This window comes from Cibotium barometz, chromosome 32, assembly GCF_041138505.1.
Source record: "Cibotium barometz isolate CiBa-2024 chromosome 32, ASM4113850v1, whole genome shotgun sequence".
NCBI lineage: Eukaryota > Viridiplantae > Streptophyta > Polypodiopsida > Cyatheales > Cibotiaceae > Cibotium > Cibotium barometz.
In genome coordinates, this window is record NC_141077.1 from 44,259,164 (window position 1) to 44,274,163 (window position 15,000).

Consider the following 15,000-nt stretch of genomic DNA (forward strand, 5'->3'; position numbering starts at 1 on the left):
CCCATACCATGAGTGCGTGCCCACAGGTGCTCTCGGCAAGATTATCTATGATCTGCCATGTCCATAGCAGGAGTAGAAACTTTGGTCGAGGCACAAACCCATTAGAAGTACAGTGCAGAACTGACTACATAATAATAACCCCACGGCATCACTTATATAGTGATAACTACGGCTATAAATAGTTAACCTGCTATATATAGTTGACATCCCATACCAGCAATGCTTGGTGACAGGGGCCCTTGGCAAGATTATCTGTGATCTTCCATGTCCACGACAAGAGTAGAAACTCTTGTCCAAGCACAGACCCATCAAGATTCAAAAGTGAACCAAAGAGCTGACTACATAATAATAACCCAAGGCATCACTTATATAGTGATAACTGTCGTTATAAATAGCTAACCAGCTATAGATAGCTAGTAGCCTAGTTTTATTAATTTTGAACCTTAGCCCTCTACATGTACATGCTATCTCCTAGTCCCAGGGTCCCCTAACCCTGCTCGAATAGGCATGCTAATGTGAGGATTAGCTCTAGGTACATAACATACTTTCCCTCCTTAGACATTTCCACTCTAGGAAACAAAATCTGTGTAAGCAAGAAAACCAGGGAACCTATGTTGTATACTAGCAACTGTCTCCCAAGTCGAGTCCTCCTATGCCCTATCTTTCCACTTAATTTTATACTTAGGGATCAACTTATTTCTAAGTTGCCTTTCCATGAAATCCATAACCTCTTCCAGTTCATGTGGAACATAGGACAAGTCCTCAACCTCAACATCATCGTGAGGAGTCACAATGCTATCCTCAACTCCCAGCATCTCTTTCAGTCTACTGACATGAAAGATTAGATGAAATTTCACATTTTGAGGTAGTTCTAGTTTATAGGTTGCCTCTCCGATTTTTTTAAGGATTCGGAAAGGTCCACACTACCTAGGGGATAGCTTCCCAAACTTCCTTGTCCATAACGTCTCTGAACTCTTTGGTATTTGCAAATACACGAGCATTCCCTTGGATAACTCCCTTTGCGAACACTGTCTATCTGCATAAAACCGTGCTTTATCGTGAGCACTTTGGATAGAATAGCTCTGGCTAGCATCGCTTGCATGTCTGGCAAGAAATCCCTAGCCGCTTAAGTCCCATAGTTATCGAAGATCTAGGTTGCTGGCTGTACATTAGCATAAATGGGCTGTAACCACTGGCCGCATGCTTAGCACTATTATGGGCAAACTCAATCATCAGGACGTACCTCTCCCAGCTTGATGGGCTCTAGGTTGGTATCCGTACATTAGCATAAATGGGATGTAACCAACTGTTCGTATGCTTTGCACTATTATGAGAAAACTCAACCATCAGGATGTACCTCTCCCAGTCTGATGGTCTCTTGGAGACTTATGCACGAAGCATATCCTCCAAAACGTGAGGATAATTAGAGGAGCTGAATCTCCAGTTTCTTGGTGCCTGAAGTGTCCGGTAAACTTCGAGTCCCTATCACTCCCTCTATCACAAGGTAAACCATATAACCTGAAAAGCTTCTCAACAAACTTTTATGCCAATTCAGGAACTGCTATTGTTTTCCTTGTGGATAAAAATCTTGCCATCTTTGTTAATTTGTGTCTATCACCACGCAAATGGCATCATTCCCTTTGCGAGTGCGGTAAACTGGTGATAAAGTCAATGGAAATACTCTCACATTCACTATAAGGGATCTCTAGAGGGTGTAGCAATCTTGCTACCCTAAGGTGCTCAGCCGTATGGTCACGTAACATTGATGACACTTTACCGCTATGCCCTAATCCTGGGCTAGTAAAAAAACATACGTTTTACCAAGTCATAGGTTTGTTGTACCTCTAGATGACTTGCCGCTGTAGGAGTGTCATGATAGTCATAAAGGATCTTCCTCCAAATCTCAGTACTATCTGGCATGCAAACCATATTATTTTGGAACAAAAATCCGTTCTGAATAAGATACTGACTTCCAGCCACCTTGATAGGTGGAATGATCCCTGAGCTCTGGTCTCTAATAATGGAGCTCCTTGCTTGGACTTGTTGCCAAAACTGTCCAAAATATCTATCGGTCTCACATAGCCCTCTCAGGGTATCATAAAGGGTAGCCTAAATCTCAATGAAACTCAAAAGATTCACTTCCCCAATCCAACTCAATGCATCTGCTGCAACTCTATTCAAGCTACCCTCTTGATATCGAATTTCCATGTCAAATCCTGCAGCAACTTTACCCACCGCACGTTCTTCCCCCTCAACTCAGGTCTATCATGAAAATACTTGATCGACTCATGGTCGGTCAAAGTGACAAATTTGGGTCCACACAAGTAATGTCTTCAAATGTTCAATGTGTGAAAAACCGCATGGTAGAGGTGGGTAGCATGAACAATGCATAGAACAAGGGCAACACCCTGGTGGTATGCTTAGAAGAAAAAAGCCAGCACAAAAAGCACGCGCAAGAGAAAAAAGAATGTGTATTCAGCAGAAAAAACATGTCGTCAATTTTAGGAAAAGCCGCACTGGTTTTTTTATTAAAAAGAAAAAGAAGATACTTTTTCTCAATAAATATTCGATGGCCTTTTTTCTAAAAAGAGGGGGGAAAGCTATAAGTCAATAAAAGCACATGTGGGTTTTTAAAATTAAAACTGAAAAGCACATTGGTTTTTAGGAGAAAACCCAAAAGCAAACAAACTACTTGCAAAATTTTTGCAGCAGCTCGTCTCAACACGTGAGTTTTCTTTGAGCAGCAACAAACTACCTTGGGATTGTCAAGGGGGGACTTGCTTGTGAGTTCTCTAGATCCAAAGTCCATATCCTTGGTTAAGAAATCTAAAAGTACTCCGCCAGCTTCCAAGAGCGGGATTGGTAATTGAGTTTGTGGGAGAGCAGAATTTTTGCAGCAGTTCATCTCAACACGCAAGTTTTCTTTAAATTAAAATTGAAAAGCACATTGGTTTTTTAGGAGAAAACCCAAAAGCAAGTAAACTACTTGACGCTTTAGATAAAAGGGAGGACTTGCTTGTGAGTTCTCCACATCCAAAGTCCATCTCCTTGGTTAAGAAGGCTGAAAGTACTCCGCCAGCTTCCAAGAGTGGGATTGGTAATTGAGTTCGTGGGAGAGCAGAATTTTTGCAGCAGTTCATCTCAACATGAGAGTTTTCTTTGAGCAGCACCAACTACCTTGGGATTGTCATGGCTGATGAATTACAGAATGATCGTGTGATGGGGACGAGAATGTTCAACTCGACGAAGACCATCATGTTGACGATGTGACGGTCAATGACTTGGTCACTAAAGTTGACTTCGATGCAAGGATGACCAGTAGATTAGGGACCTTACCAACACCATTGTTGTTATACAAGCAACATTGGCGGGTTTGGTGACATGAGGGGGAGGTGGGACAGCTTTAGTTGCACCCTCTTTTACTCCGGAACCCTATATGGGGAGTGGAATCAGAAGACTCTGGAGACAATTGACACTTGGCTTTATAGATGGGGTACACAATTCGAGTTCCACTTTGAGTTTCATCCTTTCCTAGAGGATAAGAAAATACAGATGGTACATGGATTCCTGACAATGAAAGCCCTTACCTGGTGAAAAGAATTACGAGCTAAGTCCACGGCGTGGGGAGATTTTGAGAGAGTTTTTCAAGAAGAGTTCTTGCAGGCCGAGGACGAGTACAACATTCTATCCAAGCTTAAACCTTGGAAATGAAGAATATTCCTTTCGACACATTCACAAACATTTAGAGAGTTTTAGGCATGGGAAACGCACATGGATCTTATTAGTCAATCTAAGTCCCTTAACCCACGTAAAGAGACGCATTCATGCATATACAGTCAGTAGAAACCTTAGGGTTTGCATCAGAAAGCATTCTGCGTATTGCACATCATTCATCCATTGTATCTAGACCATGGCAAACACCTCAGATATCATCTAGTATTTATCAGGATATTTACTAGGATTTTTCCCCATCATTTTCAGCATTTTACACATCATTTATGCATTTATGGTGGACATGAGCAGTCGGCCAGCTTTGTAGCCAGCCGATTGACTCATTGTGCCCATATAAATAGATCCCTAGCATATTCAGCCATTCATTCAATCATAAATCAGCATTGAGCATTTAAGCACTTGGCATCTTCAGGTCAAGGAGCAAAGCGATTGCAGTTTCAGTCACTAGCCCTCAGCGTTTATCTCCTACAGCCATAGGCGCCTCAAACGCATGAGCATTCAGCACTTCTTCATGAGCAAAACGCATCAGTTCAGCATTCAGCCATCAGTTCATCTAGCGTTTTCTGCATCGATACGGTTTTCAGCATTCATCTATTCATCGTTTTGCTCCAACCACTTGGTGAAGGTAAAACACAGCATTCATAAGCATTTTAAGGATTCATATTATTCAGTCTAGAACAGTCCCTCTCTCAGCCACAGCTTTGCATCCCCTTCTCATTCCATTTGGGAAGAGTGCATAGGCTTGAGATTGGACATCTTTGGTGCTTCTACAGCAGTGTACAGTTCAGCCCAACACTTGGTCGTCTGAGGTCTTGCGTTTGGCTTATCGTCAGTCACACCGTCAGTCTCGTTAAAGATAATAAAGCAAATACTATCTCGGTAACGGGATAGGGGGCCTTCAGTGTGTAATTCGGGACCCCATACGGTGTACAGTTCTCATCTCTCTCTCTTATATCTCTTTAAAGTTTGAAGTCATTAAAGTGGATTGCTAAACTCGCGAAACTCAGGATACAGAAGATGGTGTGAGCATTCGTGTGACAGGATCCTCCAATACGAATACTTCCGCTGCATGTTACATTACTATTTTGGGATTCTTTGTGGATGGATTGCCTGATGAACATCAACTCTAGATCAGGAATAATCAAAGCAAAACATTGAATGATGGCCATCCGATATGCCAAGATTTTTAATGAGCCAGTGGTGGCAAAAAAACAACCAAAGGATCCCCATTAACCCTCATCGACAGACTAGGCAGGATCCCAGTGTAAACGAAAGTTTAAGCATGGGAAGACTTCACAGTTTCCTGGAGAAACCCAGAGTTAGTCACAGACTATGGGTGACCCCAATTCGAAGAAATCAAATAATGTAGAGCAGACTCTTCAATACATGAAAGAGGGTCAGTGCTTCACTTGTGGTCAACAAGAGTACATGAGGATGAACTGCCCACAGTCGAAGGGCAAGTCAGAATCAAAGGGGGCCCATGCAACATAGGCTAAACGTAAGATTACTTCCGTACATACTATTGTTTTAGATCAGAGTTCTTGCAAAGGTTGTTGCTTTAGTATGAAAGTTTCAGTCCTATGGACCTAATACGGACGTATGGGTCAGTCGTAATGAAAACTGTACACATTCTTGAGTACTCAACTTCATGAATGCCAAGCTTGTGTAGAAGTTGGGAGAAGCCACTAGATTTCATGATTATGAAATCTAGTGGATAGAGCTACTTGGAGCCACTTGAATTCATGATTAGAATGTGGATAGGGTAGTGCTATTATAAGAAGACTGGTTTCATAGCCGTGATGTACGGATAGACTGGAAGTATCATAAGCTAGCTTTTGTCATGGATGGTGTCCATTTTTGTCTCCAGGGTGATTTTGATGTCCCATCCATGACTCTTGTAAAATCAGTTGAACTTCATAATATAGTAAAGAATTCTAATTATGAAGTGTTTCAATGTGTTCTAGATACCATGTCATCTAATACTAATTAAGATACGGATAGCTGAAGAAGACATCTTTAAAACGGGTTGCAAAATAAAGTATTGGAAGGGTTGCTTGAATCAAGTGGTGGATGCCTTGAGTAGAATTGGGGAGGTGAACTCTTTAAGCTTCAAGGAGATTAGGACTGACCTTTGTGACTCTCCGAGAGGGCTATGTGAAACCGACAGTCATTTTGGTTGGTATTGGTAATTTAGTAGTGTCACATGCGTGGGAGCTTTGTGTGTCTTCTTTCAGCCCTAAGCAACTGAATAGGAACCTTGATGCAAATCACCAACAAAGACACAGAGAAGGAGAGAGAGATAGCTGTATTTTCAGTATATTATATAGTACAAAAGACCGTACAAGATCTGTGGCATTTGGCCTTCCAAAAGGAGTAATCTTAATACCTAAGAGTCCTAATCCTTGACCTGCCCCAAAAGGGGGGAGATGACCTACACTAAGCGCAATCCCTTCCTTTTATAGGCTCTTGGAAGACTAAATGAACTGGCAGACTGCTGGTTGGCCAGTTCCTTGGACAAGGAATACTACATATGCTGCCGATTGGAAGTATATCACCTCCTAAGCTTGGCTGACAGGGTCTTGGTCCACCAAAAGCCTTCTCATGCCTATGAAAGCTAATACTAATGCTCAAACTCTAATGCTTTATCTGCTGCCCAATCATGATTTAGCCTGGAAATCAGCCATGTCCATGTTCAACTCAACAAGGCTAACCAACATGTAAACTTGCATACTACCACACCAATTAATGAGGGAAAACTCCAAGCTTCAACATCCTCTCCATCCATAATGGAGTTGAAAGAGGGCATAATTTAGGTAAACCCACTTTTTAAGCGAATTGTAGGAGCTTAGTAACAGAAAAAAAAAACCCACTCTTGGGGTAGCCAGAAGAATACAACTCACATTAGGCAAAATTTGGACTCAAAAGGGCACTCTAAGAAGAGCTACTTTATCACTTTGCTAGACAAAGCCTTGTCATGCCTTCGACAGCTGCTAATGTTCCAACCCTAATATTTTATCTGCCGCCCAATCAGGATTTAGCTTGGAAATCAGCCATGTCCATGTGTGCACATGACAACTAGACAGTTTTTTGAATGCTCCACATCCATGATGTTATTTAATTAGTTCAGGCCTTACCAAAGTAATATTCACTTTCTTTTCGGGTGGGCCTGGGTATGAGAGATCTTTATGGAAAAGTTTCCTATCATTAGTATGTGTGGGTAGTTTGCCTTTTCATCTCCTCTACTAAGCTATGGAGCACCAAGTTCTCACATAGCTACTAATGTGTTGTAACCTATTATTTCTGCTCATGCTACTTGTCTACTTTATTCATTCATGTGTAAATTAGCTCTAATAATCCATTGAATTGCATCATTGGTTCTCTGTATATGAAATCTTATTCTTGGTTGCGATGGAAATGTTTCTATGGATTCACTTTTTGATCGTGCTTTAAGTAAAACTTGCTGTACTCCTGTGTACACTGCACTCATAATTGACCTTGTTATTTATACTGCACACAATACTATAGCACCAGTAGTGGAAAAATTCCATCATTATAAACTTCATAGTTTCATGCTTGATCTTGAAGTATCAATGTATGTGATATGTAACATGTAGCCATGTATTTAAGTTTTGTGATTCTGAAGATTTTGTTAGTATAGTGAAAAAAATCATGTATGTGTATAGCTGGAGAGGGAGGTCCCCCTTTTCCGCTTGTTTCTTTTTTCGCCCTCATGGGGATTTTCTGCATTGCTTTTGCCTCCACGGAGGGTTGTAGTCTGTTCCATGCAGATGTTTTCTTTTGACTAATAGGAATATTTTTTTTTTGGGGGAAAAAAACTATATATGTGTATATACATGTTTGGAAAAAACAAGTATGACTCCAATATCTATGATTGTCTCAATTCAGATTGTGTATAGGCGTCCACTGGTTTTGTAATATTCCAGTGTATGAAAGTTTTATTGCTCTAATTGTTATTTAGGTTCTCTTATGTATGCCAGTTTATGAGGTTTATTTTATGCACACGGTTTGTAAATTGTTGATTAGGTTCTCTTATGTATGCCAGTTTATGAGGTTTATTTTATGCACATGGTTTGTGAAAGGAATGTACCTTATTGTAAAACTAGTTCATTTTCAATAAATAAAGAACTACATTGCTGACGACTTTTAGTTTTCTATGGTTTTAAACTTTATAAGTGTGGAATCTCGAAGGCTTTTGTAATCTTTTATGTATTTTTATCAAACCAGAAATTTTTGGAATTGGTTACAGATGTGGACTTCTCTTTCAAAGATAATGTCACTGCCAGATGATACGTTGGTCTACTGTGGACATGAGTACACTATTGTAAGTTCTCAATGTGATCAAAACTGGTTTGCTGCTTGGGATCATTAATTGTTTTTCTACACAGTTTACTAAAGCATAGTTTTCTTGTATATGTTTAAGTGGCCCAAAAATATTTTCTTGTAAAGCATAGTTTTCTACACAGTTTACTAAAGCATAGTTTTCTTGTATATGTTTAATTGGCCCAAAAATATTTTCTCTCCATCTGGTCACTTGAAAAAAGAAATGGTTGGCCTTGGTGGAGCTGCAGAACATTAGATAAAAAAAGGTGATCTGTTGACACTCGGTAGTTGTATTGTGTGCTTGCACTTAAACAGTCATATGTTCTATCCACAAGGGTTGAATTCAGGACAGAGGACTCATGGGCCTTGGCTTTACAAAAATTTTCTCTACTCACTAGGATTGGATTGGTGAAAAAAGATTGAAACATCTTTTTAGCCAGATTATGACCCTCGTATGGAGGGAATACTGGAAATGAAGGGGGGAATTTCTCCATAGTTGGATGGTCTGGGAGGGAGACATCATCAATGCACATGTAACCCAAGAGAAAGGGACCAAGATGGATGATAAGGCCTTGAAATGCATTTTTGTGGGCTACAGTCATGAAAGTAAGGGTTATAGACTCTATGATCTCTCTACTAACAAGATTATCATTAGTAGAGCTGTCATATTTGCTGAAAATTCAGTTCAGCCTCTTGCCTCTTCCCATAAGCAAGTTTTTGGTGACCCGGATGACTTGTTTTGTCATCATGTGACATTTCTACATTCTGAAATTTCTGGACAGCAGCGTTTGGGACAGCAAACACCTCCGGATGGGCTTGGAATTCAGCCCATAAATGAGCCCTATGGACATACATGTGTTCGTGCTGAAGTTGTAAGGGATGAACGGACAGCCATACAAGAGGCTAGAACAGTCCCTAGATGGCTGATCTGTACCCTTGCAGAAAGCAAGCTTGGTGCTGCTTTTGAGAGTAGGACAAGGGCAGCAAGAAGAGGTGAATCTAGTAGGTATGAAGTGGATTGTGCTTGCATGGGTAGCGTGTTTGATTATGAGGAACCGTCCTCTTATGAGTAGGCTCATGGTAATGAAGCATTGGAAGACAACCATGTAGGAAGAGTATAGTTCTATATAGAGAAACTATACATGGGAACTAGTTGACTTGCCTCCAGGAAAGTATGTGATTGGTACGAAGTGGGTGTACAAGATCAAATGCAAGCAAGATCGATCCATTGACAAGTACAAAGCAAGACTGGTTTCTAAAGGCATTCCCAAGAGAAGGGGATAGATTATGATGAAACCTTTGCCCCAACTTTAAAAATGACAACCGTTCGAACAGTCACTGCATTGGCAGCTCACCATCGTAGGAGTACGCATTAGTTGGACATAAGAAGTGCATTCTGGAATGGGGTTCTTTAGGAAGAGGTGTACATACAACAAGCTCTAGCTTTATGGTTCGAGGACATGAAAGCAAAGCGGGTCTTTTAAAGAAGGCACTGTATGGTCTTAAGCAAGATCCTCGAGCTTGGTATGAGAAGATTCATGCACATTTGGCGAGCTGGGGATTCCAGAATAGTCCCATTGAGAATATGGTTCAAACATTGTCTTAATCATCCTATATGCGGATAATGTGATCTTGATAGGCAATAGTGAGCTGAAAATTTCAGCTTTCAAAGCAGAATTACAGAAGGCCATTTGAGATGTCAGATCTTCGTCGGTTGCATTTCTATTTGGGCATACAGTTTATGCAGCAAGATAGTGGCATTGTTATGTCTCCATCAAAGTATGTTCGAGGGTTTTTGAAAAGGTTTTGCATGGAGGATTGCAAGCCTATTGCCACACTGGTTGAGAGAGTATAAAACTCAATAGCTTTGATGCAGGTGAGTCTTTTGATGCTACCATGTAAAGCTAGGTTGTGGGATGCCTTATATATTTGTGTTCGACACTTCCTGATATAGCTTATGGTGTTTCCTTGTTGAGCAAATTTATGCATAGCCCAGGGAGTACACATGGCAGGTTGTCAAGCGGATTTTCAGATACCTCTGGGGTACACTAACTTATGGATTGTTCTAAGCCGGGGGCGCTGCGGGGGGGAGGGGGCGCAGCTTTGTGATTACAAAGATTCAGACTCGGCTGGTGACTTTGATACACGACAATCGACTAGTGGTTTTTGCTTTTTGTTGGGGAATTCTTCCATCTCAAGTGAGGGATTTACTCATTTTGCAGGAAATTTGTAAAAAACTTTAGTAAGATTGCAGCTCCCCTCACATGGTGCTCCCATGGGGAGCTTGTTTGTACCATATTGTATGCATCTGTATGGGAGATACCTTTGAGGCGGAGTAACGTGGCCTAGTCCAATCTCTCCTACCTACGTTTTGATACATGCCGTCTTGTGGGCATGGGGAATTCTTCCATCTCATGGCTTAGCAAAAAGCAACCTACAATGGGCGACATCTTCACGGTTGAGTGCATATGGCGAAGGAGGTTACTTGATGGCCTATATGCATGCCATCAGCAGGGTGCTACTCCCTTGCTTATAGACAGTCAGAGTGTAATTGCTATTGCGTGGAATCCAGTTTTCTGGGCACGGACCAAGCACATACAGGTACATTATCATTATGTGTAGGAGAGGCTTCATGCAGGTGATATTAGCCTTATCTATTGTCCATCACTTGGTAGATCTCTGGCGTTTCCTTGTGAGAAGCTTGAAGCTTTTCGCAAAGCTTTGGTATTGATTCCTTTTGGGGATTGATCTACTCCGAATATATATACATTTTCACTATAGGGGGGATTTGTAGGAGATGTGCACATTTGTATGAAGGAGTTAGGAGGTATTAGTGCTAGGCACATTAGGCCTTCTAGAATTTAGTTTTAAACCTTAGAGTCACTTACACTTTTGTAGGGAAACTTGGCACATTATGCTTGGACTCCATTGGGCCTTTGATTTAGGGGATTTTACTTTAGCTAATGAAACTCCTCCTCACTCAAGACACTTACGTGAGGTTTCCACTGTCATCTCCCCATCTCTGTGTACTCATCATGTTCTGCTCTGTGTGCGTGCGCGTGTGTGGTAGCTACTGGCAACAAGGTATTCTCAGCCCTACGAACCCCAACATGGAGGGTTTACTCTCCAGGATACAAGCGAGAATCAGTACTTGTAGGTTTGTTATTTGGCTTCACTCAAGCTGAGGGAGATGCGTTGCCACTAAGAATGTCTGCAAGAGAGCACTAATAAACCTAAGCTCAGTAGTGATTAAAAATTTGTCTAGAATCATTTTATGGATAGCTCAATATAAATTTATAGAACCTTAGTTATATGGTTTATGAGTTGCAAAGGTGGCTAGTTCGTAGGGGTGGACTTGCTTTCCACACAAGTATATGAGCTCAAGGAATGATTTACACAAAAGTTTTGGCCTATGCTAATGTGGAAAGTAACACGTGCTTTTAAAAGTCCACGAGTCAAAGTAACAGAAATTTCATACATGGGAAAGGAGAAAATGGCAGCTCCAACGTCATACTGTGTGGGACGGGAGTTGTGAAAGACCATGTGGACACGAAGGCGGGCCACCATATGGATGTAGGAGCTTGTCTCGACGGAAGGCACTTGAGGAAGGTGTACTCCACCGGGTGCTTGTGACGCGAGTGGAGTTACTGGGGGGAGGGCTGAGACGAGGGAGGATGCTGTGAGTGTCTCCACAGCGGCGAAGCACTGGATTGAACGATGCCTGGTGCCCATTGTAGAGTTGCGAGCTGCAAGCGGCCCGGGGGTGTGGACGGCTGAGGAGGCATACCATGGTTCCTTACTCGTTGGAGAGAAAGCCGGGGTGGGTCCCTCCGTCTGGTGGCCTTTGACATGTGGGCAAGAGTAGTAGTGCTGTGGGACCCCGTTGAGCCAGTTGGGGCAGCCGACTGGCCCATTATATCCTTTAGATTCTTTGCTGGAATATGCAGAGATAGATGGGAGTAAGGTTCTCAGGGGGGTCTGTTACCTCAAGCTCCATGCATGGGAAACGGCAACCATACACCGGGCGCGCCTCCGTCTTTGGTGGCGGCTGGGGGTCTTCCACTCCTCGGGAGGGCATGCCTTAGGACTCCGCAGTCAGCCGGGATTACCTGGGGCATCACTTGAAGTGGGTTGCGTCTTTGGTGGCGGCTGGGATCTGCCACTCCTTGGGGAGGTCTATGCTGCGGCTGCTCATATTGATGCTGCCACTCCTGGTGAGGCTACCTGTCCAAGGGTATTGGGGGGAAGAGGCAGTCATGACGGCAGGGCTGCTTATGCCCTAGCACTCCGCAGTCAGCCGGACACGCTAGGGACTACCTGGGGCATCGCTTGAAGTGGATTGCGTTGGCTGTGTTTTTCCAGAGGGGCACCGGGGGCAACACCATGCAATATGACCCATCTGATTGCAAACAAAGCCATATCCGCCATGTGGGTAGGCAAGAGAACTCAATCCACTACACGAAATGTGAGCCATCCAGTCAAGGAATTACCAGTTTCTTGGCTCTTTTCTTCTCCGGGGAAGAAATGAGCACTTTTAAAGTCAGGAGACCTGCTGCTTGAGCCATGATCATGGCCATGGCCCAAGCGTTCTCAAGCACTTAGTCTAGTGGGCGCTTGAACATTGGGAGAAGCTCATGGTACTCTTTTTGAGCAGGAAGCATAATCTGATTGGGAAGTGCGCCGTAGCCCATATTGGGCTAGTGTTGGGTGAGAAACCGTGGTGCCATTAGGTGAAATACTTACGTGCACTGGGTAACGTGATGTGGCTCTGCGGCAGGACTCTCAATCGGGCGGATGAGTTAAACTCAAGCTTGGTGTAGTTGTTTCCAAGGAACTGGATGTCTGCCCTCTGTCGTCTTCAGAGCTGCTGACTATCTTGCAAACCAGCACCTTGGCTTCCAAAGAAGCACCAATAGACAAGAACAGGATGTTTTCTTCTGAAAAATGACAGTTGAGGGTGGCCTCAGGCAGGGAAGATGGAGCGGCTGACATGGAGGATCAATGCTGATTAGAGGCAGCCAGGAAGGGAGGGTGGGAGGATAAGACAACCGGCGTAGGTGGGTAGGGGGGGGGAACACTGCTGTGAAGGGGTGGAAGGGGTGCAAATTGGAAGGAGGGGCAAAGAGGAGGAAAGGGAGCGCTGCAGAGAAGGGGAGGGAAGGGGGGCATGAACAGGAGGGGGGGAACTATATTTGATGCAAGGTTAGGCCCCTTTCACTGCAAATTTAGTAAATAGTGATAAGTGCCGTCATGGGAACAGAAATCAAATATCAACAAGAGCTACCTCTGATACATTGATATGGCTACTTCTAGAAAGTATAAAAATGGGTAACTCTTTTATAAACCACTGGCTCCTGGGAGAACAAGGCAGGTTTTCGGTGTCCTCGGTCAGATTACTAGCCATTGTCCTCCGTTCTCAATATGGAGTGCTGGTAGCAACATATTACTTGCGAGAACCAGCCAAGTAACTGTGCATTTCTAGCTAAGGGCAGGGTCCACAGAACACATTATTTTCTGCCAATCATTTGGAATGAGAGGTAATTAAATCAAGACGATACAGACCTACAGAATTTCTCCATTATTTGGTTATGAATCAGTTTCCGAGCCTTCACAGAGGCATGTGGGATGTGGACATAGTTGAACACTCCGCAATTTGGAAGTGTACCTGTGTCAAAGTCCCACCCTGATTCCATTATTTGGCTCAATTATTCGTTAATTGTAAGAATCAAAGAAGAATAATATAAATTTGAAGTATCCCCAAATGCACCCTGCCAGGCCCTTGAAAGTCCAGGATTCTTTTATCAACTGTAAAAACCTGTAATCCCTATGTTTTCAGGCACATCTGTTCTCATGCCTTAAATAGCATTTGCCATTGTATTTGAAACTTTGGTTGAGCACATTATTATGTATTTTCTAAGCCATTATTATGTCTTTTCTAAGCCATTATTTTGGATTATAGTCCAATGCAGAATTTTCTCTTACACTCGAACCCAGCAATGAAGCTCTTAGAAGTTATTATGTGAAAGCAAAGGAGCTTCGGCAAGCTGGCCTTCCCACGGTCAGTATACATGAACTGGTTGCCATGCATAACTTTTTTCTCTCTCACAACAGTAACAAGCATTTTTTCTTTCTTGAACTAATAAATACATTTTCTCCTATGTTTGTCGCTCTCTATGATGGTCCTCGTTTTCTGCTGCCAGATTCCAACAAATGTGGGGTTGGAAAAAGCATGTAACCCATTTCTTCGTTTGTCAAGTGCTCAAGTAAGAGCATCCGTAGGCATTCCTCCAGGTGCAGATGAAGTGCAAGCACTTGCTGCAGTGCGTGCTTACAAAGACAAGTGGTGAGTAGTTATGCTTTTTGGCAAAGAAAGCAAGTAATTCCACTGAATGAAGTGAATGCTTGTGTTAATGAGACCAGAAACTCAATCCATGAGGAGGATGGCACATTATGAGTTCAGACCAATGATGCTCTTATGTTGCCTATTATATTGTACTTCAGGGGTGACAGAGTAGGTTGAGCAACTAGTTTTTCTTTTCATATGTTGTCTTGACATTCAATGTACTCATGCATCACATTTAGCGTCCTTGTGGTCTCATAGACTTTTTGAGTCTTTCAATAATCTCTCTCTCTCTCAAATTGCAAGGCGGCCAATTGTGATCCCATCACTTGTTTATTCTTGGAGAGGGGAATATTGCACTATAGTTTCCCCCTTGTGTTGTGTGTAGTACTTAGAAGCTGTTATATTATTCATTTTTATGGAGAATGCTACGGTCATGAGTCTAGGTATATGTTGTTTTTTTATTGTCAATGTGCAATGTGATGTTGATACAGCCATGCATATGATGCATGTATTATAGCAAGGCATGCTATACTAAACATGGAGATTTAGGGCATGGTTGTGTACTTGTATTGTGGATATAAATC

The 15,000-nt window shown here is 42.5% G+C and overlaps 1 protein-coding gene across 5 annotated transcripts in view; it reads left to right on the forward strand.

Annotated features, from left to right (window-relative positions):
• Positions 1 to 14,695, forward strand: part of LOC147620235 (hydroxyacylglutathione hydrolase 2, mitochondrial-like) — a 67,920-nt gene extending 53,225 nt beyond the window's left edge. For 4 of the 5 annotated variants that reach the window (XM_086772433.1, XM_086772431.1, XM_086772432.1 and 1 more), the window contains exons 6-8: positions 8,000 to 8,074; positions 14,033 to 14,131; positions 14,274 to 14,695. In XM_086772433.1, coding sequence (XP_086628559.1) covers positions 8,000 to 8,074; positions 14,033 to 14,131; positions 14,274 to 14,420 — 321 coding nt within the window. In that variant the 3' untranslated portion in view covers positions 14,421 to 14,695. The remainder of the gene's footprint in view (positions 1 to 7,999; positions 8,075 to 14,032; positions 14,132 to 14,273) is intronic. The other variant, XM_086772435.1, reaches the window with a different exon arrangement.
• The last annotated feature ends 305 nt before the right edge of the window (positions 14,696 to 15,000 follow it).